The sequence below is a fragment of the Oncorhynchus mykiss genome, chromosome 5, assembly GCF_057628025.1.
Source record: "Oncorhynchus mykiss isolate SJ-2025 chromosome 5, ASM5762802v1, whole genome shotgun sequence".
NCBI classification, from domain to species: Eukaryota; Metazoa; Chordata; class Actinopteri; order Salmoniformes; family Salmonidae; genus Oncorhynchus; species Oncorhynchus mykiss.
In genome coordinates this window covers 19,427,501-19,454,783 of record NC_143026.1, presented here as the reverse complement: position 1 = coordinate 19,454,783, position 27,283 = coordinate 19,427,501, and the positions used below count along the sequence as shown (strand labels likewise).

The 27,283-nt window shown below is 43.9% G+C and overlaps 1 protein-coding gene across 2 annotated transcripts in view; it reads left to right on the top strand.

Moving 5' to 3' along the window:
- The first annotated feature begins 878 nt into the window (after positions 1-878).
- The window catches only part of LOC110522815 (collagen alpha-1(V) chain), a 134,424-nt gene continuing 108,019 nt past the window's right edge, over positions 879-27,283 (top strand). For both annotated transcript variants that reach the window (XM_036977004.2, XM_036977003.2), the window contains exon 1: positions 879-1,240. In XM_036977004.2, the coding sequence (XP_036832899.1) occupies positions 1,141-1,240 (100 nt within the window). In that variant the 5' untranslated portion in view covers positions 879-1,140. The remainder of the gene's footprint in view (positions 1,241-27,283) is intronic.

Genomic DNA, 27,283 nt, shown 5'->3' with positions numbered 1-27,283 from the left:
TGATTCTACTCTTTTTTTTGACATTTTCTGGTGTTTTGTGATGGAAAACTAAGGGGGTCAAGCATAACACGCCAACCCTGATATCCATTGTGACAGGCTAGAGCTATTTTCAGTTAAATTACCCCTCCCTTTTGCACACAACAAGCTTCCTTTCCCGCTCTCACAATGGGATTAATGGTTGATTTAAAATGAAATCATCAAACTTGTTAACATCAAACCTGTTACTTTATTTGGCATGTTGTGTAGCCACTTACTAAATTATTTAACCTCTTGAGATGGGATTAAAAAATAATAATAATAATTATGAAGTTGAATATGTGCTCTTCATGACAGAATGTTCAAATTATGTGAAATCAAAATATTCTTTATTTTATACCAAGTTATTCTTCTCAACCAATTGGTGGAACGACACAGTTTCTATTTCAGTGAGTCCACAGCTCAAATTCTCTAATTTATTATTCAAATTATTAGAATAGCTTTTCATTTGGTGTATTGGAAAGTAATGTATCGGATATGAAAACAACATTTATCTTTAGAAGTCTTTTTGAACTATCTGTCTGTTCTTGTCCAACACGTTTTTGTCTCTCCCGCTTTAACGCCCCTTTTCATAGCGGATTGTTTGTTGTTAAAGAAAGGATTGCCCCGCGGGAGGCAAAAACTTCAGCACACCATGAGTGGGCGTTTCACTAAACTTTTTCTCCATTCCAAAGCCAATTGTAAGGCCTGTTCTGTAAATCGAGCCCTCTGATTTGCTTTCCTGTCCTGTCCGCAACGTGACTGACAGCCTGCTAGGGGACCTTTTTACCCTCTAAATTACTTCCCAGGGCTCCAGTGACGACTGAGAGAGGGGGCAACACTTCTGATCGGAGGCTCAGCAGCGCAGGGTAGCCTTTTCAGAGGGACGAGAAGAGGAGTGGAGAGGAAGAGTGCGCGAGAGAGGGTGTCCCATCCGTCACACTAGCTGGATGAATCCACACTCCAAAACGTATGGCTGCTTGAGAAAATAACGCTATTTTCCCCTTCTCTCTTTCTCTGGGACCTTTGGCTACAAGTTCTCTCCTAATCAGAAGTTGTCACAAGTATTTTTTCAGTTGCTCTTAAAAAGTTAACCCACTTTTGTCGTGGACGTCACTGGCGACCATGGATACACATATAAGATGGAAAGTAAAACGGAGGATAAAGGACTCGCAAATCACTTTAGCGATACTTCTACTTTGTGTCACATCACAAGCCAGTTCAGGTAAGATACCACATCCTCTATTGCAGTCTATTGCTGCTGCGCGCTATTTTGCCCGTTCTTAAGAAAGTGATATGTTCTCATGTGCAACAAGTCCGTATCATACATACCATTGTGCAACGTCAATTCTACGCCCCTCTTTTAAACCATGATTTAATTGGTTTAATCTGGTTACTGGAATATGGTCCACATTCATATTGGTGTCATAAACTGAAATGACCGCAGGCCCAGTCAAGGCTTTTTAAAGAATGGCACTGGTGCTTGTTCGTATACTTTGTACTGTATTGCTCAGTGTGTTGATAAAGTCTATCGATTTGGTAAGAGCCCGCTGCATATAGGACTTGCACCGCCAAAGATAACTATTTTTCCAGCAATTTTGCCAGGAACTCTTCAGATTACCTTCTCTGCCTCCAGCGATGGATTAGTGCATTCTGAAAGATGGGGTCCTCCTGCGCCATCTATAGTGCGTCTTCTGATGCACATCATTTAGCATATATTATTAGAATCTTTAAGTCTTTAAGATGTATTGTGCTGTGCGCACATAGGCTACACATTGCTATGCTGGATGATAGGACTACTGTAAAGATATAGCGCTTACTTTTTATAGTGTTGAATTGATCAACCTGGAAACCAAGCTCACCTTTTATAGCCTATAGGAAAATAATTGGACCTTTCTTCCCTCTTGTCCATACATTGTAGACTATTTCTTCTTTAGCCATACTTCATTGAAATGTATTTTCATAGTCTAACTGAAAAAAACCTTTATGCAGCATTGTGGATATGATATAAAATATATAGTAATTTCTTGGGGGTTTCATATTTGGCAAGCTTTTGCGCTTTAGTTTGTATTTTAGACTTGATGACATCCATGAGCTTAATGTGCTCCATATTGACATATGAAACAGTTGACTTTAAAGTTCAAATGGGTATTTATTTAATGAGAAACCGAATGGAGCGCAGCTCTCGTGAGAGGGCGTGGCCGTCCGTCTGAAGTGGCAGCGTGGAGTCGACGCTTGGCATTTCATTGTGGGCAGGGATGCGTATGGACATACCACAAATGGTCAATAAAAGAGTGTAATGTCTCTGTGAAATCGTCTAAAATGTTATTTTTAAACTATCCCATAATCATTTGCCTTGCTATCCTCCAGCTGTCTGTTTTATATGCACTCTATGATGAGAAAACAAGGTTAGTGATCACCTGTAACCAAAGCTTTTTTAAAGGCTGTGCCAAGGGGAAATGCTCAAACGCTGTGTTTTTGCAAACAGGCTCTTTTACTCTACTTTCCAACAACTTTATTTGAACTCAAATCACTTTTGGAAATGAATTGTGTGAGTTACATGTTGCTAGATGAAAGAAAGTGGTTCATGCTGTGGACAGGAGCTTCAGTGGGTGATGTGGGGGATTTGAGTCAGGCCTAGTGTCCTACATATATTATTAGCTCACTGGCCTGCATGGCATGGTAGGTGGCCTCAGCTTGAATGCTGGCTACTGTGGAGCTCTCAGCCGGTCAGAAATCCAGTCAGTCAGTCAGTCAGTTAAAAGCAGTGGAGGCTGCTGAGCGGAGGACAGCTCATAGTAATGGCTGGAATGGAGTCAATGGAATGGTATTAACCAATGGAAACCACATGTTTGATACCCTTCCATTGACTTATATTCCAGCCATTATTATGAGCTGTCCTTCCCTTAGCAGCCTCCACTCGCTAAAAGACTGTGAGATTAACATATGGCCCGGTCTGTTCCTTCCACATACCTCAATATGAGAGGTGGAGATCTGGACTGGATTAAATTCCCTTTGACTGTAATTTGGTAACACAATGGGATTTCCAATCAACCTAAATTGTATGGGCCTGCAAAGACGAGTCTGAGTCGTGTGCTAATGATTAAAACAATTACATATTCATGTGAATCCTGAATGCAGACGTTGATTGATTATTGACTATGGCCCTTTGGACTTCATGAAGTCGGGGCGGCAGGGTAGCCTAGTGGACTAGTAAGCGGAAGGTTGCAAGTTCAAACCCCCGAGCTGACAAGGTACAAATCTTTCGTTCTGCCCCTGAACAGGCAGTTAACCCACTGTTCCTAGGCTGTCATTGAAAATAAGAATTTGTTCTTAACTGACTTGCCTATTTAAATAAAGGTAAAATGAAGGCTTGGCTTTGAACTTCCTTCCCTATGGGAGAAATGGACACGTTTCCCTTGAAAAATTGGTATTCTGAACTCAATGCAACCTGGTAAAATAAAGGTAAAAAAATCCAGGGGGTGTGGTCTTGTAATTGCTCGTATGTGATTGACAGACCCTGTTCCCAGTCATGCCAGATGACGTGGAGAGTTGGACTGGAGTTTAACTAGGACTGAAGGGCGCGGGACAACTCACTATGATGCTGCTGCCTTCAATCAGCTCTTAAAGACCAACAGAAAACAACCAGAGACTTGTTAAATGATTGTCTGTGATGCTGCAACACTTCCTGAAACCAGGACGCATGCAAGAACGAGTGGAGTTTATGAATTGGTATTGGCTAGCAAGAGGTTTATTACATTGCTATTGTTGCCAATGTCAACCTAAGCAGTGTTACAACAATCAAATCATCAATCATGGAAATATTTATTTGACAGGAAATAAGCATAATATATATTTCTAGCTATATTATCAAAAATAACTTTCAACTGAAAAATGTATAGCATTTCACCAAGTTAGGTAACCTGGTCAACAGTTTAGGATACAGTGCCTTCGGAAAGTATTCAGACCCCTTGACTTTTTCCAAATTTTGTTACGTTACAGCCTTTTTATAAAATGGATTAAAAAACATTGTTTCCCTCATCGATCTATATACAATACCCCATAATGACAAAAGAAAAATGGATTTTTAGACATATTTGCTCGTTTAAATATTTTTTAAATTTTTTATAGCACATTTACATAAGTATTCAGACCTTTAACTCAGTAATTTGTTGAAGCACCTTTGGCAGCGATTACAGCATAGAGTCTTCTTGGGTATGACGCTACAAGCTTGGCACATCTATATTGTAGATGTGCCAAGCTGCAGATCAAGATCTGTTAGGTTGGATGGGGAGCGTTGCTGCACAGCTATTTTCAGGTCTATCCAGAGATTTTCGATCGGGTTCAAGTCCGGGCTCTGGCTGCGCCACAAAAAATATTCAGAGACATGTCCTAAAGCCACTTCTGCGTTGTCTTGGTTGTGTGCTTAGGGTCGTTGTCCTGTTGGAAGGTGAATCTTTGCCCCAGTCTGAGGTCCTGAGCACTCTGGAGCAGGTTTTCATCAAGGATCCCTCTGTACTTTGCTCCGTTCATCTTTTCCTCGACAAGTCTCCCAGTCCCTGCAGCTGAAAAATAGCCCCACAGCATGACGCTGCCACCACCATGCTTCACTGTAGGGATGGTACCTGGTTTCCTCCAGACGTAACGGTTGGCTTTCAGGCCAAAGAGTTCAATCTTGGTTTCATCAGACCATAGAATCTTGTCTCATGGTCTGAGAATCTTTAGGTGCCTGTTGGCAAACTTCAAGTGGGCTGTCATGTGCCTTTTACTGAGGAGTGGCTTCTGTCTGGCCACTCTACCATATTAAAAAAAACATATATATATATATATATATATTTTTTTTTTTCCTTTATTTAACCAGGTAAGCTATTTGAAAACAAGTTCTCATTTACAACTGTGACCTGGCCAAGATAAAGCAAAGCAGTGCGACAGAAACAACAACACGGAGTTACGCATGGAATAAACAAGCATACAGTCAATAACACAATAGAAAAATGAAAGTCTATATACAGTGTGTGCAAATGGCGTGAGGAGGTAAGGCAATAAATAGGCCATAGTAGCAAAGTAATTACAATTTAGCAGAGTAACACTGGAGTGATAGATGAGCAGATGAGTGTGTAAGTAGTGATACTGGTGTGCAAAAGAGCAGCAAAGTAAATAAAAACAATATGGGGATGAGGTAGGTAGATTGGGTGGGCTATTTACAGATGGACTATGTACAGCTGCAGCGATCGGTTAGCTGCTCAGAGAGCTGATGTTTAAAGTTAGTGAGGGAAATGTAAGGCTCCAGCTTCAGCGATTTTTGCAATTCGTTCCAGTCACTGGCAGCAGAGAACTGGAAGGAAAGGCGGTCAAAAGAGGTGTTGGCTTTGGGGATGACCAGTGAGATATACGTGCTGGAGCGCATGCTACAGGTGGGTGTTGTTATCGTGACCAGTGAGCTAAGATAAGGCGGAGCTTTACCTAGCATAGACTTATAGATGACCTGGAGCCAGTGGGTCTGGCGACGAATATGTAGGGAGGCCAGCCGACTAGAGCATACAGGTCGCAGTGGTGGGTGGTATAAGGCGCTTTGGTAACAAAACGGATGGCACTGTGATAGACTACATCCAATTTGCTGAGTACAGTATTGGAAGCTATTTTGTAGATGACATCGCCGAAGTCGAGGATCGGTAGGATAGTCAGTTTTACTAGGGTAAGTTTGTCAGCATGAGTGAAGGAGGCTTTGTTGCGAAATAGAAAGCCGATTATAGATTTGATTTTGGATTGGAGAGGTTTGATATGAGTCTGGAAGGAGAGTTTACAATCTAGCCAGACACTTATTTGTAGTTGTCCGCGTATTCTAGGTCAGAACCATCCAGAGTAATGTTGCTAGTCGGGCGGGCGGGTGCGGGCAGCGAATGGTTGAAAAGCATGCATTTTGTTTTACTAGCGTTTAAGAGACGTTGGAGGCCACGGAAGGAGTGTTGTAAGGCATTGAAGCTCGTTTGTAGGTTTGTTAACACAGTGTCCAAAGAAGGGCCAGATGTATACAGAATGGTGTCGTCTTCATAGAGGTGGATCAGGGAATCACCCGCAGCAAGAGCGACATCGTTGATATATACAGAGAAGAGAGTCGGCCCGAGAATTGAATCCTGTGGTCCCCCCAATAGAGACTGCCAGAGGTCCTGGACAACAGGGCCTCCGATTTGACACACTGAACTTTGTCTGCGAAGTAATTGGTGAACCAGGCGAGGCAGTCATTTGAGAAACCAAGGTTATTGACTCTGCCGATAAGAATATGGTGATTGACAGTCGAAAGCCTTGGCCAAGTCGATGAAGACGGCTGCACAGTTCTGTCTTTTATCGATGGCGGTTATGATATCGTTTAGTACCTTGAGCGTGGCTGAGGTACACCCATGACCAGCTCGGTAACCAGATTGCACAGCGGAGAAGATATGGTGGGAATCGAAATGGTCAGTGATCTGTTTATTAACTTGGCTTTCAAAGACTTTAGAAAGGCAGGGCAGGATGGATATAGGTCTATAACAGTTTGGGTCTAGAGTGTCATAAAATCCTGATTGGTGGAGTGCTGCAGAGATGGTTGTCCTTCTGGAAGATTCTCCCAACTCCACAGAGGAACTCTGGAGCTCTGCCAGAGTGACCATCGGGTTCTTGGCCACCTCCCTGACCAAGGCTCTTCTCCCCCGATTGCTCAGTTTGGCCGGGCGGCCAGCTCTAGGAAGAGTCTTGGTGGTTCCAAACTTGATGATGGAGGCCACTGTGTTCTTGGGGACTTTCAATGCTGCAGAAATTTTTTTGGTACCCTTTCCCAGATCTGTACCTTGACACAATCCTGTTCCGGAGGTCTACGGATAATTCCTTTGACCTCATGACTTGGTTTTTGCTCTGACATTCACTGTCAACTGTAGGACCTTATATAGACAGGTGTGTGCCTTTCCAAATCATGTCCAATTATTTGAGTTTACCACAGGTGGACTCCAATCAAGTTGTAGAAACATCTCAAGGATGATCAATGGAAACAGGATGCACCTGAGCTCAATTTTGAGACTCATAGCAAAGGGTCTGAATACTTCAATAGATAAGGTATTTCTGTTTTTAATTTTTTTTATACATTTGCAAACATTTTAAAATGTAATCCAGTTCATTTTATCCGAACATCTATTTAGACTTTCTTTTAGAAAAAGGCTGTAAGAAAGCAAGGGGTCTGAATACATTCCTAATGCACTGTATATTGGAAAACAGTCAGCTTTGATTTACAGCTTGTGAAAGATGTGTCCCATCAGGGCAGCCAGACTGTATGATTAACCGGTAATTAAAAGGAATGAGGCCAGGTTCTCCAGAGTTCAGCAGTAAAGGACTTATTATCCTGATCCAAACCAGATGACCCTCTCCAGCCCCATTCTCAGGACTGTGAATGATGTCAGAAGCACCAGGTAGAACCCTTTTTTGGTTCCAGGTAGAAAGAAGCCTTTTGGGTTAGAAACCTCTGTAGAACGATTTCTACATGGAAACAAAAAATGGTTCTACCTGCAACCAAAAATGGTTCTTCAAAGGGTTCTCCTATGGGTACTTTAAGGTTCTAGATAGCACCTTTTTTTCTTAGAGTGTATAGACTTCCGTAGCACCTCTGATTCTGATCAGGCATAGCCCTGTTTAGCCCTGTTTCAGATCCCTTTGTGCTGTCTTGCCAACTCATGGCCTTAGGAGTTGGCAAAACAGCACAAACATATTTGGGACCAGGCTAGACTTCACCTACAGTACCAATCAGAAGTTTGGACACACCTACTCATTCAAGGGTTTTCTTAATTTTTACAATTTTCTACAGACATTAAAATGATGAAATAACACATATGGAATCATGTAGTAACCAAAAAAGCGTTAAACAAATCAAAATATATTTGATATTTTAGATCCTTCACAGTAGCCACCCTTTGCCTTGATGACAGCTTTGCACACTCTTGGCATTCTCTCAACCAGGTTCACCTGGAATGCTTTTCCAACAGCCTTGAATGAGTTCCCACATATGCTGAGCACTTGTTGGCGGCTTTTCCTCCACTCTGCAGTCCAACTCATTCCAAACCATCTCAATTGGCTTGAGGTCGGGTGATTGTGGAGGCCAGGTCATCTGATGCAGCACTCCGCTCTCCTTATTGGTCAAATAGCCCTTACACATTACGGAGGTGTGTTGGGTCATTGTCCTGTTGAAAAACAAATTATAGTCTCACTAAGCGTAAACCAGATGGGATGGCGTATCGCTGCAGAATTCTGTGGTAGCCATGCTGGTTAAGTGTGCCTTGAATTCTAAATAAATCCCTGTCAGTGTCACCAGCAAATCACCCCACACCATCACACCTCTTCTTCCATTCTTCACCGTGGGAACCACACATGCAGCGATATTAATTACATTTTGGATGGTGTATCAATACAGATAATTAATATGGGGTGTGTTGTTTCATGTGGTTATTGTTTAGTAGCATTTACTGTTATTGGCTTCTCTTTTGTTGACAAATATTTGTCTCTATATAAATATATTTACATCCATGTCTTGTTCTCCATTCCCTTTCCAAATTAGATTCTATATTTTTTTTTTACACAAGTCTCAACTCATTGCAATTAAATGTTATTGTGTAGGGATTTGATACAACATTTCATTGTCCCAGAACTTTGAACAAACAGATGCCAAACCCCATAAAAGATGTCGGTAATGAAAAGGAGAGAACAAAACAGAACCGTTTTTACCCTCAAAACTGTCAAGATCGAAGTCTCAATGATGAAGTAATTTGAACTGTACTAGGATCAAATATATAATGACAAAAACATCTTCAAACCCAAGTGTAACCTCAGTTCAGTGTTTATTTATGACTTAGTTATCTTCTCTTGACAAAATTGAGAGGAGTACAGAGTGAAAGTCTGGTAATGACAGGAGACCAATAAGAGACAGGTTTCCTCTGTGTGATGGATGGGGTCAGAGGTTAAAGTTTGAGGATCATTACCTTCAGGTGACCAGCGCTGATGATTTACAGTTTCAGAGCCCTTGGGAAAGGAATGATCTTGCTGCTAACGGAAGATTTTTAGCAGTTAGATCATCATTCATCCATTGCCTACTAGTGAAAAAGATGATCTTTATGTTGTTTTTTTTAAACTCACCCCTGGTGAGTCACTGGCTGTTCAGGACAGGAGGGTCAGAGAAAGAGAGAGAGGTGCATTGTGGGTACCTTGTCGAACTTGTGTGACATGATTTCCTGACACAAAAAAGTCTGGAATGCTTTGCTTTGGAACACCATGCCCATTCTTCATTCTGGCTTTGATGACATTTTCAAGAACTAAAAACAAAGATGACCGAATGTGATTTAATGGTTAAACATGGATGATAAATAACTGACTTTAATAAAACTGATATTTTGCCAAAGTGCAGATATCTGGGTCTATCTAGATCTCTCGCTTAATAATGCTTGTTTTAAAGAGCTTTATTCCCTGACCTCAATGAGGGCAGCTTTATTTAGCTTTCTTGTGAAAGTTGTTGTTGTATTAGCCATGTGGCTGCTTCTCAGAGGCTAGGCTTTGCTCCCAAAATGTTTCTTTTTGTGTGGGGAAAACAGATTAAAGAGAAGTGCACTGTTTCCACCAAGTCGCCCACCGGAATCAATGGGACCTTTTCTTAAAGCTTCAACATGTTTCTCCTGGTTTGTTATCATTCATTAAGAAAAGGTTTTTGAATGGTCTGTTTCAGTAGGAACATTCCCCTAGGCATGTCAAACTGCTTTATTCATCAAAAATACTTGAATAACATTCCTTGAATACCTGGGGAAAATGAAAACGTGGGTGGATTGGGGCCGAAGCCAATGACTACTCGATATGTAAACGTTGACTACAGTGCTTGTTGTTTTCAGCCTGAGAAGGACTATGGGTAATGGAGTCTTTGTGATTTTAAGATTCAAGGAGTTTTTCTAATGTTTGACATTTAGTTTTTATTTATTTGTTTTTTATATAAAATATGAGATTATAAGAAAGAAACACTTGTTGTTTCACTGTGTTCAACATCTGGATCCGATAAGCTCCATTGTGCCGTCTGGCGTCTGCTGATCCTAAAAAAATAGGGGGAAAAATGCGTTCCAGATGTTTTTATCCCCCTCCTGGTGGAACAAAGCACTATGAAATAAAGCACTGTTTCACTTTTCTAAAGAAAGAAATACCTCTAGTACCTCACTGGTTTTAGAGTTGAGGCTTTTCGCTGGAAAAATTGCTGCGTCCCATTCGGTGAGTTTTGGTGAGATGTTTTAGAGATGGTGTAAGTTTCATAGCAGCCAGGTTTGGAGCCATGCAAAGCAGCCTGTGTCATTGAAATTTTATTGTTGTGTAAAGGTAGACTTTACAATGGGGGTCAAAGGTCAAGCACAGCTGGGCCACAGCGGTTTTCCATCCTCTTGGCCCACTGTCAGAACAGTTCCTCTATAAAAGTTTCCATGATAGATTGGATGCACCTTTTTATCATATTAGCCCTAATGTCATTCATGTGTGTTATGGAAGAAGAGGGCAAGGTTGTTACTGACTGATGTAACTGATGCAAAATGTTTATGGTCTCCAAACCTGGTGTTGCATTGGAAACCTCTGGAACTGTCCTGTTCTGGCTGCAACATGGTGAGACACAGACACAGGTACCATACTGGTGGCATTTCAGCATTGCAATCAAGTAATAAAAACCCAAATTGAAGAAAGTTCAGTTCAGAGTGCAATCCCCAAACTCAACCCCATCATTATTAGTAATTGTTTGTCCCTTTTGAGCGAATGCAGTTTCTGCTCCAGTTTTTCAATGGCCATATTCTTATCGCTCAATATGGGAAATCCTTTGAGCCATTTTACTCAATCAGATAAGTGGTGGTTCTTTGGTGTGAAAAAAACTGTTTTTGAGTGTGTGTGTGCTTGTGTGTGTGTCTATCGTCGTGGTGCAGGGAAAGGAATCTGAGTTTGCTGGACTGTGGAGAGAAGCAGTGACCCTGCAATCTCATGATCCACTTCAGACTGTGAATGCAGCCATTATGGTGTGGAACTAAACTGTCTGTGCCGTTGAACGGTTCATGGTTTAGTTTATGGCCCCTAACCTCCAACCAGCTCCATCCAACGCCTGATCAACAGACAAGACTGACACTCTTCTTTTTATATCTGTGCAGATGACAGAATGGAATGGCTGATTAAAGATCATTCCAGGTCAGAATTTTGACTCTGTCTGTCAGATTGAAGGAGTCCTTTGTATGCCACTCATGTCATAAATATGTTTGTGTCGTGTTAGGGACAGGGAAACACTGTTCTCTCAAGAGTTCATATGGAGACTGCTCCAAAGGACCATGGGGCATCTTATTGGCCGTCTTCCCACAGATGCTGAAGAGCCAGGTTTTCCAGGACAGTGATTTGACGGAGACTATGTTCAGGCTTGGACATGATCCTCTATTGAAAAGGTGAATATAGGGTATTATCTTGATTTCATAGTGAAAAGTTGAGTCCTTTCAGATAATTAAGTCAAGATGCTGTGGGTTTAATTCCCAAAGCCCCAGTAATGGTTGTAGGGATTTGAGTATTTTCAATAGTGGGTCTTTCAACAGATGTGGTACCATGCCAGTCGTTGACATTTTAGTCATTTAGCAGACACTGTTATCTAGAGCAACTTACAGGATCAATTGTATTTTTTTCACCTAGTCAGCTTGGGGATTTGAGTAAGCAACCTTTTGGTTACTGGCTCACTGCTGTTAACCACTAGGCTACCTCCCACCCTTTTGTTGCAGTTGGTAGAGTGGTGTCAGGGCCTATGCCTGTTTTCACTCATCATCTGTGCTGTATACACTGTAAGTCCATAAGTGGTATAGGCCTACTTCTCACTGTAGCTCTTTTCCAGCCAAAATCATTGGGTATTCACTATTCAGCTCTCCAGGATAGCAGTACTGTTCTCTATTAAGGGGTATTATAATGATTGAGCATGGAAAGCAATGCTATGAGTCATCCTTTCCAACCCCAATCCCCATCCCCAGTCAGCCCTAGCCTCAATCCTAGCCACAGCCTGGGAAGCAGAACTACTGAATGAAGCATTTTAGGGGGAAATCGCACAATTATCTTTCCTGGTAGCTAACCCCACTGCAGAAACCTCACTGCTTCAGTTGGAGCCATTCTATTTTTCTTTATTAGGTGAGAAAATGTGTGTGTGTGTGGGGGGGGGGGAGTGTGATGATGGTTGGAAAGACTATGAAAGAGAGACACAGACAGACAGACAGACAGACAGACAGACAGACAGACAGACAGACAGACAACATCTGCTCACTCAGCATCACTACAGTTAGTTTGCTCAGACCTAGGGCAGGACAGCAACCACAGAGGGAATTACGCCTGCTTACAGAGCTGCTATAGATGGAACAAAATGAGGTTGAACAATACAGAATGGTACATTTACAGTGTGGGAATCTTTTGAATGAGGTGAAAGGGGAGTCTGTGTGCTCCTTCATCCCCTGGCAGGTGGGCTCTATGTCTCCTCCTATAATGTCAGTGGTAGTATCAGGCCAGGGCAGGACAACCAATCCCCCACCCACTCAAAACTAGGACAGGAATTGGTTGCCATGGAGACATTGGAAGCAAGTTCCAAAGATTTTTCACAGGAGGTTGGATCTCCTGGCAAGTTTCGTCTGTGTACAAGTCTGACTGCATGGTGTTTGACTGGTCATTAGAGCCCATTGCAACATGGTTGGAACAGAAGGCCATTTTTTACTGAGCAACACAAGTTGATTTATAACATCAATATAGTTTCTTTCCTCAAAAAGAATAAACCCTAAGCAAGAGGGTTTTCTAAATCATATCCCCTAACCAAGAACATATCATGTTTATCAAATCACTGGAGGCTGTTCCTTAAATCTGCCAATGATTCATGTGTTTTTGCTTCCAGAAAATATTGTAGCTAATAATAAGATATAGTTTTTCATGTTTCTAAAGCAATGGCTTGAAGTTTATTTTCATGAGTAATTTGTTTGTTATCATTTTGGTTGTCATGTTGAATTTGGATTGAGGCATACAATACTTTGCATAAGTAGGCCTCAAAGCCTGTATGAAAGTATTTCTCTGTGGCTGAGCGACAACTTTTCTGGCAAAGCTTTCTGGGTCATTGAGTTAACTGATGATGCCATGGAATTATAGTTTGTGTCTGTGAATGAAGGGATGCATTCTACTTTCAACTCATTCCTGCATTTGAAAGAAAACAGCTCAGGTTCGATTCTCATCATTTTCACAAAAGTCCAAGCAATTCGCATAATTGGTTCAAAGTGGGTCATTCTAGCAACAGCCAGACAGCTGAGATCCAAAAGTCCGATAGCAATTGGAAAGTACTGTCTGTTCTGGTGCGTGTGTGTGTGTGTGTGTGTGTGTGTGTGTGTGTGTGTGTGTGTGTGCGTGTGTGTGTGTTAGGCCTTTATTAGTGTTATTCTGTTATAGGGTTGTAGCATTTTGGAGATTTTGCTTATTTTCTCTTTGCTCTGTTCATCTTGTTCATGTCTGATCAAAGAGCTGGTGGGGGAGATGGATTGTTCTGGAATGCGAGTGCTGTCTTGTTTTGTCGTTAGTCGTCCAGCAGTCAGCCCCCAGCCCTCAGAACGAGATCAGCAGCAAGAGAAACAGAGGATGCAAGGGAGCCCAAGGAGCGGAGGGAGGAGGAAGGATTGAGAGACAAAGAAAGTGAAAGAGAGACAGATAAAGAGGGAGAGGGAGATAAGTGGACAGAGAGAGAGAGAGAGACAATGTGAGAAACAGAGAGAGAAAAGACAGAGCCAGATTCAAGAGGTGAGAGGGCAGAGTGAGAGAGGGCACAGTGAGAGAGGGCAGAGTGAACGAGGGCAGAGTGAGAGAGCATGGAGGAGTGGAGGAATGCAGTTGAGTGAGGACAGAAAGAGAAGACAAGACAAGCGATTGACAAGTACAGCCAGACTTGCTAAGAGGGAGCCACATAATAGCTGCAGAAGGAGAGAGAGAGAGAGAGAGGAGAGAAAGAATGCCTGTGTGTCTCGAGAGTGCCATTTCTCTGCAGTCAGTCTCGCTGTAAACTGAGTGTTTAAGAGTGAGCAGCAGCAACCTGCTTGAGTCAGTTTTTCCATCTTAGTCTGCTGCTGTGGAGGGGAGAGAGGGAGGGAAGACGGGAGGGAGGATGGTAGATACTGATTTATTTCTCTCTGGTCTGAGACCGCTCATCGTTCGCTGTGGAGACAATGAAGCAAGCCACCTGGTATTCTCCCTGCTAAAGCAATAACACCAGGGCTAAAGCCCTGACAGAGTAGACTGAGGAGACCAGGGCTAAAGCCCTGACAGAGTAGACTGAGAAGACCAGGGCTAAAGCCCTGACAGAGTAGACTGAGGAGACCAGGGCTAAAGCCCTGACAGAGTAGACTGAGGAGACCAGGGCTAAAGCCCTGACAGAGTAGACTGAGAAGACCAGGGCTAAAGCCCTGACAGAGTAGACTGAGGAGACCAGGGCTAAAGCCCTGACAGAGTAGACTGAGGAGACCAGGGCTAAAGCCCTGACAGAGTAGACTGAAGAGACCAGGGCTAAAGCCCTGACAGAGTAGACTGAGAAGACCAGGGCTAAAGCCCTGACAGAGTAGACTGAGGAGACCAGGGCTAAAGTCCTGACAGAGTAGACTGAGAAGCACAAGCCAGCACTCACACACACACACACACACACACACACACACGTGGTGAACGAGTACACACATGCAGGCAGATGCGCATGCACGCTCACAAACATTAGTCTAGCTGGAGCTACTCCTGGCTTAGTGAGAGTGTGTCTACCTGTTTGTCGTTAGATGAGTGTGTCTACCTGTTTGTCGTTAGATGAGTGTGTCTACCTGTTTGACGTTAGATGAGTGTGTCTACCTGTTTGTCGTTAGATGAGTGTGTCTACCTGTTTGTCGTTAGATGAGTGTGTCTACCTGTTTGTCGTTAGATGAGTGTGTCTACCTGTTTGACGTTAGATGAGTGTGTCTACCTGTTTGTCGTTAGATGAGTGTGTCTACCTGTTTGTCGTTAGATGAGTGTGTCTACCTGTTTGTCGTTAGATGAGTGTGTCTACCTGTTTGTCGTTAGATGAGTGTGTCTACCTGTTTGTCGTTAGATGAGTGTGTCTACCTGTTTGTCGTTAGATGAGTGTGTCTACCTGTTTGTCGTTAGATGAGTGTGTCTACCTGTTTGTCGTTAGATGAGTGTGTCTACCTGTTTGTCGTTAGATGAGTGTGTCTACCTGTTTGTCGTTAGATGAGTGTGTCTACCTGTTTGTCGTTAGATGAGTGTGTCTACCTGTTTGACGTTAGATGAGTGTGTCTACCTGTTTGTCGTTAGATGAGTGTGTCTACCTGTTTGTCGTTAGATGAGTGTGTCTACCTGTTTGACGTTAGATGAGTGTGTCTACCTGTTTGTCGTTAGATGAGTGTGTCTACCTGTTTGTCGTTAGATGAGTGTGTCTACCTGTTTGACGTTAGATGAGTGTGTCTACCTGTTTGTCGTTAGATGAGTGTGTCTCCTGTTTGTCGTTAGATGAGTGTGTCTACCTGTTTGACGTTAGATGAGTGTGTCTACCTGTTTGTCGTTAGATGAGTGTGTCTACCTGTTTGACGTTAGATGAGTGTGTCTACCTGTTTGACGTTAGATGAGTGTGTCTACCTGTTTGTCGTTAGATGAGTGTGTCTACCTGTTTGTCGTTAGATGAGTGTGTCTACCTGTTTGACGTTAGATGAGTGTGAAATGATAAAGCTGCTGTTTTTTACACTGTTACACTAGCAGAACTTGGCAAGGCTGTGCTCTCAAACTCCCTAAAGACCATCGCTTGGAAAAGCGGGAAAAAAAGCTGCAATATTACCGTTTGTCCCTCTTGAGCCACTATAGCAATAATATAACCAGAAACACTCCCTCAAAATATATACATCAACAAATCAGTCATCGGGTTTTTGCAGAGGTCTTAGTCGTGAAAATTTGACATCTAGCTAAGATGTTTTGTGCAGTATTTCTCAAGTGGAAAAATGTGCATGAAAAGGAAAAGTCTCTCGTTGAATGCCAACCAACACTTCATGTTCCCGCTCCTACTAGGAGTAGGACCAATCACAGACGAAGGGGCAGGACTTCCTCTACCAAACCTGGTGTGCACGAACAGCAGAAAAAAAAACTCTCCAAGACCAAAACATCACAAAATTGTTGTAATGATATATGCACAAACTGTTATGACTGGAAAGCATACGGTAAGCTTAAAACAGCGCGCTGAACAATCAGCAGATGAGCACTAGATCCACATTCAGTGTCATGTGTGCGAGCCTTACCTGTATGTGAATAAGAGTGTGTTTTTGTCTCGGTGTGAGCACACAGTTTTGTGTGTGTGTGTGTAACTGACTGAATTCCATGTGTTCTTTGTCTTGTCTGGTGTTTCCTGTTATTCAGAGTGCGATTGCAAGCTAGCTGAAGTTATTCTCCAGGAACTCTGTCTGTCTGACTGTGTGTGTCGTCTTGTGACTGGCACGCTCACAACGGCCTGGTCAAGACCAGTGAAATGAGAGCTATGGAAACAACTGAGCCAATCTCTCTCCTCTCTGAAAGAGAGAGGGAGAGAGAGAAAGAGAGAGAGGGAGAAACAGACAGAGAGGGAGGTAGGGAGGCAGGGAGGAAGGGGTAGCACTTTTTCGGAACAGGGATCGTTTCAGTTGTAAGCAAATGGTCAGTAAATCAGGCAGACTGCTGCGATGCACAATGGGTTTATTATTGCTGACATTAGTGTGTGTGTGTGTGTGTGTGTGTGTGTGTGTGTGTGTGTGTGTGTGTGTGTGTGTGTGCGTGCATGCGGGTGTGTTGTGAGTGTGTGTGTCTATGTAGTGGGGTGTAATGTAGTGTACGTAATGACCGTAGGCTAATCTTAGAGGCGAGTCATATGATTACAAAACCAACACCCTCAGGTCAACGCTGATGGCTACCTGTCAGTTTGGAGGGTGACTGAGGGCATGTGTGTGTATTTGCACATATGTGTGTTTTTGCATGTCTGTGTGTGTGTGTGTGTGTGTGTGTGTCTGTATTTTGATCTAAGGGGTTAATTGAACATTAGCTAAAATATCACAGCCCTTTCCCTTATAATGCTCAGATTTGACATCTACTGTACACGTCACTTCTGGCATCCATCCAAGTTGGGATAAGAGTTAAAAGACCCCACACCCTCCCTCCCCCCATCTGGGATGCTGCACTGTAGGAGGGGGAAGTTCTGCTTCCCACTCTGCCCTGGTTGTTTTCGCTGCCCTGTACTCTTGGCGACGGGCTGACAGACAGTCGGACAGACAGGCGGGTGGACAGAGGGTCGGCCACAGAGACAGACTCCACGCTGCTGCTAATTGCTTTTTGTCCTCAGCGCCAGGTCAAGCATGTGCCTTAGTGCCAGGAGAACACAACCAGCCTGGCCTCAGCCTACAGGAGGAGGGAGGGGAGAAACACTGGTTACATCCCAAATGGCACCCTATTGCCTTTTTAGTGCACTACTTTTGACCAGGATTTATAGGGCTCTGGTCAAAAGTAGTGCATTATGTAGGGAATAGGGTGCCATTTGGGATTCAGACAGTGCAAGAGGGAAGAATGTTAATCCTGGTTCCTGCTCTGTAAAAAGCTCCCCCTGCTTCACTGGGCCTGTTGCCTGCCCTGCCTGCCACCAGCAGGGAATGAGACGCGTCACACTGAATGGACAACAGTCACTGAATGGACTTTGGTGTGTGTGTATGGGGGGGTGGAGATATGTGTGTGTGTGTGTGTGTGTGTCGAGACTGCATGAGACGAGGGGGTCTGCGACTGTCTTGGCACCCAGCCCAAATCAGGATTCTAAACCTGGCACTGGAGCTACTGCTCAGAGAGAAAGACAACAACGTCTATTCCACGTTGGTTCAACGTCATAGCAACATTGATTCAATCAGTGTATGCCCAGTGGGGGTGGGAGGGAGGGAGGGAGTGAAAGAAGGGTTGGCAACCACATCAAGTCATCCACGTTGCGAACGTTCTCCAGGAACAGTGTGAAGACATGTAAAGCTTTTTAATCTCATGTTAATACATTTTCACTTACAATATATTTTATGAGTTCATTATCCTTTACAGTGCTGCTACAGTACCTCCCAAAGCCAGCCTGTCTGGCAAAACAGATCTATAAAAAAAAGCCAACAATGAAGGTCTCTTCACACACACTACTTATACAGTACCATAAAGACTAACAGGAGAGTGTGAGTAGACAGACATTTAGCACCAATATCAGCCTGTTGGTCCTGAAGACAGAAAAAGGACAGGGGAGAGGTGGAGAAGGGAGAGGAGAGAGGAGAAATGGAGAGGGGAAGAGGGGAGAGCATAGCCACGGGAAGTAGGGGTTCTGAGGGCGTTGTAGCACTCCCTGAAAAATCGTACATAGTACTCTACTTTTCACCAGGGCCCATAGGGCAGTTACATCCAGGTGTGTGTGGGTGACTTCAGGGTTGTAGTTATTATTCTGTGTCAGTTGCATCTTCTCCCTGCTGTTCTCTGTTTTAGGCTGCTCTATGTGCTGTGCTACTGTAGCTATGACCCTGTGGTCGGTTTCAATGTTGCAGAGCCATTCTGCACCCAAGGTTCTGTAGCTGTGTTGGCCCCAATATGTCATTAAGCACTGGCACAGAGAAGGATGTGTGCCTGTGATGAGGCTCTGCTCCACGGTGTGCCAAGTATGGGCGATGAGAGAGAGAGAGAAAGAGAGAGAGGGGAAGAGAGAGAGAGGGAGAGGGGAGAGGGGAAGAGAAAGGGGGGAGAGAATTTCATTTGATTATTAAATATTGAAGAATGCTTTTGCTGTATAGTAAATGTAGCAGTCAGTCTCACACAGACAGCACCTCTCTCAGTCTTCTCTGGGAGTTCTGAGGTGTGGTCTGCCTGTGTTTACCCAGGGAATAGCTCTGGCTCTAGCTTCAGTCAGGGTTCATCCTGTTCCTAAGTTGTAGTTCCCCCAAAGGGAGCTGCCATGCTAATTAGACAAACACTTCATCTTAGTAAGGTGGGATTGAGAGCCATACCTGTGGGCTAGGATGTGGTTAACTGCCACCTCAGGAGGGTCGGAGGGAGGTGAGTGAAGTGTGACTGGGGTTTGGAGGTGTGTTTTTACCAAACTTGAGTTATTGCTACTGCTGTTGAATTGGGCTAAACACATCTACACACAGAAACATGCGTGAACATATACAGGACAGCTTATAGAAAACACTTGCCATAAAGGCTAAGCTTAAGGGTGTTTACTATCTGTACAGAGGGGAGATGTTACAGTATGTCACCCCCCTTCCCTCTCCATCCTGTCCAGTAAGAAGCTTATTGCCACTCTCCCTGTCCATGCCCCCTGGGTGACCTACTGCTGCAAGCTGAGGGGTTAGTTTAGGGTGCAGTAGGGATAGGGGGTAGGACACCCCCCCCCCCCTGTTTACCACCTTGTACTGATGAGAATACCTTGAACACAGTAGACAAACAACAGATTTTCCTATCTGCCAAGAAGGAGAATAAAGTGAGAAAAGACCAGATGAGATCTGTGAAAGGAGTGGATGGATGGGTAGAGGTAGAGGAAAAGACCAGATGAGATCTGTGAAAGGAGTGGATGGATGGATAGAGGTAGAGGAAAAGACCAGATGAGATCTGTGAAAGGAGTGGATGGATGGGTAGAGGTAGAGGAAAAGACCAGATGAGATCTGTGAAAGGAGTGGATAGAGGTAGAGGAAAAGACCAGATGAGATCTGTGAAAGGAGTGGATGGATGGGTAGAGGTAGAGGAAAAGACCAGATGAGATCTGTGAAAGGAGTGGATGGATGGGTAGAGGTAGAGGAAAAGACCAGATTAGATCTGTGAAAGGAGTGGATGGATGGGTAGAGGTAGAGGAAAAGACCAGATGAGATCTGTGAAAGGAGTGGATGGATGGGTAGAGGTAGAGGAAAAGACCGGATGAGATCTGTGAAAGGAGTGGATGGATGGGTAGAGGTAGAGGAAAAGACCAGATGAGATCTGTGAAAGGAGTGGATGGATGGGTAGAGGTAGAGGAAAAGACCGGATGAGATCTGTGAAAGGAGTGGATGGATGGGTAGAGGTAGAGGAAAAGACCAGATGAGATCTGTGAAAGGAGTGGATGGATGGGTAGAGGTAGAGGAAAAGACCAGATGAGATCTGTGAAAGGAGTGGATGGATGGGTAGAGGTAGAGGAAAAGACCAGATGAGATCTGTGAAAGGAGTGGATGGATGGGTAGAGGTAGAGGAAAAGACCAGATTAGATCTGTGAAAGGAGTGGATGGATGGGTAGAGGTAGAGGAAAAGACCAGATGAGATCTGTGAAAGGAGTGGATGGATGGGTAGAGGTAGAGGAAAAGACCAGATGAGATCTGTGAAAGGAGTGGATGGATGGGTAGAGGTAGAGGAAAAGACCAGATGAGATCTGTGAAAGGAGTGGATGGATGGGTAGAGGTAGAGGAAAAGACCAGATTAGATCTGTGAAAGGAGTGGATGGATGGGTAGAGGTAGAGGAAAAGACCAGATGAGATCTGTGAAAGGAGTGGATGGATGGGTAGAGGTAGAGGAAAAGACCAGATGAGATCTGTGAAAGGAGTGGATGGATGGGTAGAGGTAGAGGAAAAGACCAGATGAGATCTGTGAAAGGAGTGGATGGATGGGTAGAGGTAGAGGAAAATACCAGATGAGATCTGTGAAAGGAGTGGATGGATGGGTAGAGGTAGAGGAAAAGACCAGATGAGATCTGTGAAAGGAGTGGATGGATGGGTAGAGGTAGAGGAAAAGACCGGATGAGATCTGTGAAAGGAGTGGATGGATGGGTAGAGGTAGAGGAAAAGACCAGATGAGATCTGTGAAAGGAGTGGATGGATGGGTAGAGGTAGAGGAAAAGACCAGATGAGATCTGTGAAAGGAGTGAATGGATGGGTAGAGGTAGAGGAAAAGACCAGATGAGATCTGTGAAAGGAGTGGATGGATGGGTAGAGGTAGAGGAAAAGACCGGATGAGATCTGTGAAAGGAGTGGATGGATGGGTAGAGGTAGAGGAAAAGGGAGACTATGGCGGAAGGGCAAGAGAGAGGGTATCCTGATGACAACGGTTTCCTCACCAAAAGCTGCTGATCTTTATAGGATTAGGTTGTGTCAGAGAGGACTGGCACAACCAACAGACATCTACAGGGGTCTTGACACGGTTAGCTTGATCACAGCCAAACTTCCTACTATTCCTCCTATTCTTCTTCCTCCTCCTCTTCCTCCTCCTCTCCCTCCTTTTTTGTCTCCAATCACTGCAACCATGTGACTCATATTGCACTATATAGGGAATAGGGTGTCATTTCCGATTTAGATGATGTATTATTGAATTGCTTATAATATAATATAATAATAATATAATAATAATATAATATAATCATAATTATAATAAGAATAATAACAAATAATATATGCCATTTAGCAGATCAAACCCACAGTGCTACTACTGAGGTAGTCCTATGGCTAGTTGGTCTCTCCAATGAAGCCATTCACACTGTTTTCTAACATACAGTGGGGCAAAAAAGTATTTAGTCAGCCACCAATTGTGCAAGTTATCCCACTTAAAAAGATGAGAGAAGCCTGTAATTTTCATCATAGGTACACTTCAACTATGACAGACAAAATGAGAAAACAAATCCAGAAAATCACATTGTAGGATTTTTTATGAATTTATTTCAAATTATTGTGGAAAATAAGTGTCATCTGTTGTGGCTGTTTGCTAAGTATAGAGCTGTTAGCTAACTTTAGCTGTTAGCTAATTGCAGCTAATTTGCCAGTCTCTAATGTTAGCTTGTACTAGCTGTTTGCTCATTGTAGTTATTGTGGTAGAGTAGACGTCTTTACATTTGAGTGAAGTGAAAGCCAACAACCCTTTCATCCCGAGCCTACCTAGCTAAGCCCAAATAAACCGACACGTGCTTCTCAGTCAACGGGGTCAGATATAACATCGGAATAATTTTATTGACATACTAGCGTCCTCTCTCCTCTCCAAACCCATTGGGGAGGGACCTCTGGCTTTTTCCTCCAATGGATTTTAAAAAGGAGGTGAGGAACGCAACGAATATGTAATTGAGATTGGCTTCTGGAACTGCAGAGTGGAGTTGGACAGGACTTTTATTACGTATATAGGTTATTTATGGATGGGGTATCTTGTAATTAGCGACTATAGACACCCCTATGAAGTTGTAGTCGCTAGAATGGAGGATATGGCTGGTCGCTACAATAGAGGATATGGCTGGTCGCTAGAATAGAGGATATGGCTGGTCGCTAGAATAGAGGATATGGCTGGTCGCTAGGATGGAGGATATGTCTGGTCGCTAGAATAGAGGATATGGCTGGTCGCTAGAATAGAGGATATGGCTGGTCGCTAGAATAGAGGATATGGCTGGTCGCTAGAATGGAGGAAATGTCTGGTCGCTAGAATAGAGGATATGGCTGGTCGCTAGGATGGAGGATATGTCTGGTCGCTAGAATAGAGGATATGGCTGGTCGCTAGAATGGAGGATATGTCTGGTCGCTAGAATAGAGGATATGGCTGGTCGCTAGGATGGAGGATATGGCTGGTCGCTAGAATAGAGGATATGGCTGGTCGCTAGAATGGAGGATATGTCTGGTCGCTAGAATAGAGGATATGTCTGGTCGCTAGAATAGAGGATATGGCTGGTCGCTAGGATGGAGGATATGTCTGGTCGCTAGAATAGAGGATATGGCTGGTCGCTAGAATAGAGGATATGGCTGGTCGCTAGAATGGAGGATATGTCTGGTCGCTAGGATGGAGGATATGGCTGGTCGCTAGAATAGCAATCTGAGACATACGACATTCATCAGCCACTAATTACTTTAAAATACATAACATTGGCTAGATTAACCTATAGCGATCATACTGTAACTCAGTGAGTATTAATGTTATCTGCCACGTTCCTCCTACCACAAGGCCCTAAGTGATTTGATGTAATCTGCCACGTTCTTCCTACCACAAGGCCCTAAGTGATTTGATGTAGTCTGCCACATTCTTCCTACCACAAGGCCCTAAGTGATTTGATGTAGTCTGCCACGTTCTTCCTACCACAAGGCCCTAAGTGATTTGATGTAGTCTGCCACGTTCTTCCTACCACAAGGCCCTAAGTGATTTGATGTAATCTGCCACGTTCTTCCTACCACAAGGCCCTAAGTGATTTGATGTAGTCTGCCACGTTCTTCCTACCACAAGGCCCTAAGTGATTTGATGTAGTCTGCCACGTTCCTCCTACCACAAGGTCCTAAGTGATTTGATGTAGTCTGCCACGTTCTTCCTACCACAAGGTCCTAAGTGATTTGATGTAGTCTGCCACGTTCTTCCTACCACAAGGCCCTAAGTGATTTGATGTAGTCTGCCACGTTCTTCCTACCACAAGGTCCTAAGTGATTTGTTGTAGTCTGTCACGTTCTTCCTACCACAAGGCCCTAAGTGATTTGATGTAGTCTGCCACGTTCTTCCTACACAAGGCCCTAAGTGATTTGATGTAGTCTGCCACGTTCTTCCTACCACAAGGCCCTAAGTGATTTGATGTAGTCTGCCACGTTCCTCCTACCACAAGGTCCTAAGTGATTTGATGTAGTCTGCCACGTTCTTCCTACCACAAGGTCCTAAGTGATTTGATGTAGTCTGCCACGTTCTTCCTACACAAGGCCCTAAGTGATTTGATGTAGTCTGCCACGTTCTTCCTACACAAGGCCCTAAGTGATTTGATGTTGTAAGGGATTTCCTCCTCTTCTTCCGAAGAGGAGAGGCGAACAGGATCAGAGGACCAATATGCGGCGTGGTAAGTGTCCATGGTTCTTTTAATAAGAAATAGTACACATGAACAACTGAATACAAAAACAATAAACGTGGAATGAACGAAACCCAAAACAGTACCGTGTGGTGAAAAACACAGACACTGAAGCAAACACCCACAAACACACAGTGAAACCCAGGCTACCTAAGTATGATTCTCAATCAGAGACAACTAATGACACCTGCCTCTGATTGAGAACCATACTAGGCCGAAACATAGAAATGCCCCAAAACATAGAAAAACAAACATAGACTGCCCACCCCAACTCACGCCCTGACCATACTAAATAATGACAAAACAACGGAAATAAAGGTCAGAACGTGACAGATGTAATAGGCCCTAAGTGATATGATGTAATCTGCCACGTTCTTCCTACCACAAGGCCCTAAGTGATTTGATGTAATCTGCCACGTTCTTCCTACCACAAGGCCCTAAGTGATTTGATGTAGTCTGCCACGTTCCTCCTACACAAGGTCCTAAGCTAAGCCTGTTGTTACTATGAGACCTCAGTGGGTTTGGGTGTTTTCAGACTGTAATTTTAGTTCCCATCAGTTAGACTTGAGGGTTGACTTCATAGACAGAGGTCACTGTGTTCAGCCACTGTATAATCAGGAGAGAGAGAGAGAGGCCCTGAATATATTGATCCAGGTGGGGGTTACATTAGATTGAAGGAGGAAAGCCTAGGAGTGTGTATTTGTCTTTTTCTATGTATTAAATAACTTCATACTCTTTGCTTCATGTTTTATGCATGTACAGTATGTTTGTGTGTGCGTGCATGAGCCGTGTGTAAAATATGTGAATGAATGTGTGTGTCCACACACCTGTGTGTGCATGTCTTGACGTGGTGCCCTGTGGCTGGGGCCTCATGGTCCTAACAGTCAGTCAATGTTCTTCTTCTGTGGTGGCTGCGGTGTGGTTTCATTCCTCTCTACCTCCACCATCCCATGGGCCTTGCGGCTGGGTTTCCCAGGAGACCAACAGACTCTGGGCTGTTCACAATATATACCATTTAGCAGATGCATTTATCCAAAGCAACTTACAGTCATGCGTGGGTGGCTCTGGGAATCAAACCCACAATCCTGACGTTGCCAGCACCACACTCTACCAACTGAGCCATACAGGACCTGTTGTCAGGTTGAGGATTAACATTGTGGTGGTATGGGACTGACTGGGAGCAGGATGGGAATGCCAGGCAGCTTTCCCAATGGCACTAGAGAAAGGAGAGTCAGCAGGTTTATTCATATACTGAGGATCCTATTGTTGTAGATACAGTCTGTCCTCTGGGGACTCATGTGGACAGGATTACAGAGGTATTGTCAATAAAGAGAAAGATGACTCCTCTCCTCCTCTTACCTGCAATAATAATCACTATTTGTTTTACAGTTTTCCTTCAGTTTAGTTTAGTGTTGATTTAAGTTTGTTTCACTTGATTTTGACAGTGGGAACTGTCCAACCCTAGTAGAGATCTATAGGACAAGCTATCTAAATTCAGTCAGTCAATCTGGCCAGTGAAAGTCATTCTCTAGCTGCTGGGTAGATTGTATCACTCACTCCATTATGAGCTGATGATGAGAGACAAATCAGTGACTTTGTTTAGGCCATGCAACTACTTCAAGAGGCTCTGACATTCTGTGGTATGTTGTTGTTGCAGGGATTCCTCATTCTCATACTGAAATGTCTTAGAGAGAGGGTGGGCAGGGAGGGGTAGGGGGTAGGTGATGGGTGGGCGTTGGTGGAAATTACTGCACCTTCCCCCACATATGACAAAGTCATCTGGTGCGTCTGTCAAATATGTCCCCCCTAGCATTGGGATAATGTGTTGGGTTCAGCTGCTGCTCACATTTGGATGGAAAGACAATTATGTAGTTAGATAATAAGAGTCTTCCGATTGAAGACAGGAAGAGAAGAGAGGGCCAGCTCATAGAGAAAGCAAGGGAAGGCGCCGGATAATGAGGGAGGGAGAGAAAGAGAGACAGAAAAAGACAGGAAAAAAAGAGAGAGGAGTTGGCGAATGAATCTCTACATAGTTCACATTCTTTCATCTGACTCCAAGCCCATGTATTTTCCTCTTAATGGTCTACACACACCCATATGAGAGAGTTCACTCCCCCCCTCTCTCTGTTGATATGACCTACCCAAGTGGGAGCACGAGTGTTGTTAGGTGTGTTTACATCCAGTATATCTGCGGGTCTGGGAACATAGCGAGCTGTGTGTGTGAGCTGTTTGATTTGGGTGAGATATCTGTTCAGAATCAGAGACTGATTGACTGAGTACACTACACAGCATGGAATATAGATAATCAAAATCACATTTTCAAATCTTTCTGTAGCTAGCTGACAGTGTTGCAATGCGTACTGCCTGATATCAACAGCAGTAAAGTGGAAGTTATGATGGATGGTGATCCATGGTCATGTGAATCTGTAGTGGATTTGGATCTGTCATTTTGTTTAGCTGTTGAATGGTTTATTTGAATTGATCTGCGCTGCATGTGAGAGACTGTAATGACCTCCAGATGGATGAAGTAATGGGGCAGTGGGAATAGTGCCCGCACTCCCTCCCTCACTCCCTCACTCCCTCCCATCCTCCCTCCATCCCTCCACCCGTTTCTCTCCAGATGGATGGAGCTATTGAAAGCTCCTCCCTGAACAGCCTCAATAAATGTGTGTGATCCTGGCTGACCTGACACCTGATCCTTCCTGCTTTACCTGTGTGTGTGTGTGTGTTTAAAGAGTGCCTTTCTCAGTCCAACTGGAGTGGTTCAACAGAACACAAGAATGCAAAAACAGGGTGCCAGAGAATGTGTGCTTTTGTCTTTGTTTTTGTTCTTAAAACCATGCCATAAACTGCTCCAGCTGTTGTTTTCCAACATTCAAACCCCCTCCCTTTTGTATTGGCCTCCCTCTACGCCCCAGTTAGACCCTGTCCCTATGTTGTCTCTACATGGTCCATCCCTTCTTCTGTCTCCAGACCCGTAGTGTGTGGCTGTGCTCAGAGCAGTACTGGGGCTATACTATATGCTCTGGGCAGTATCCTTGAGGCAGAGACCATTGTAGCATCTGGCTGCAGACACATCTGTTTGTTTGTGGCTCATTAGGTCATTGGGGTTGTTTTGGCCAGCAGGCGTGCAGTCAGAGGTCAAACCACAACGTCAGACCTTGTTCTGACCCGATCGTACTGCTCCTGCGCCTGCGGTGCTCTGGAGGAAACACAAAGGCCCAGCCTGAGAGTGTGCTAATTGTATGTTTGTGGGAAGGAAGAGGAAGGCAGGTATAGTGGAGAAAGAAAGGGATGGAGGAGTGGACTTAGTTCATGGCAGTAGTTCATCATAGCATCCAACTTCCTCATAACCCCCTAATGGTTAGGATCTGAAATGTGGGCACATTAATC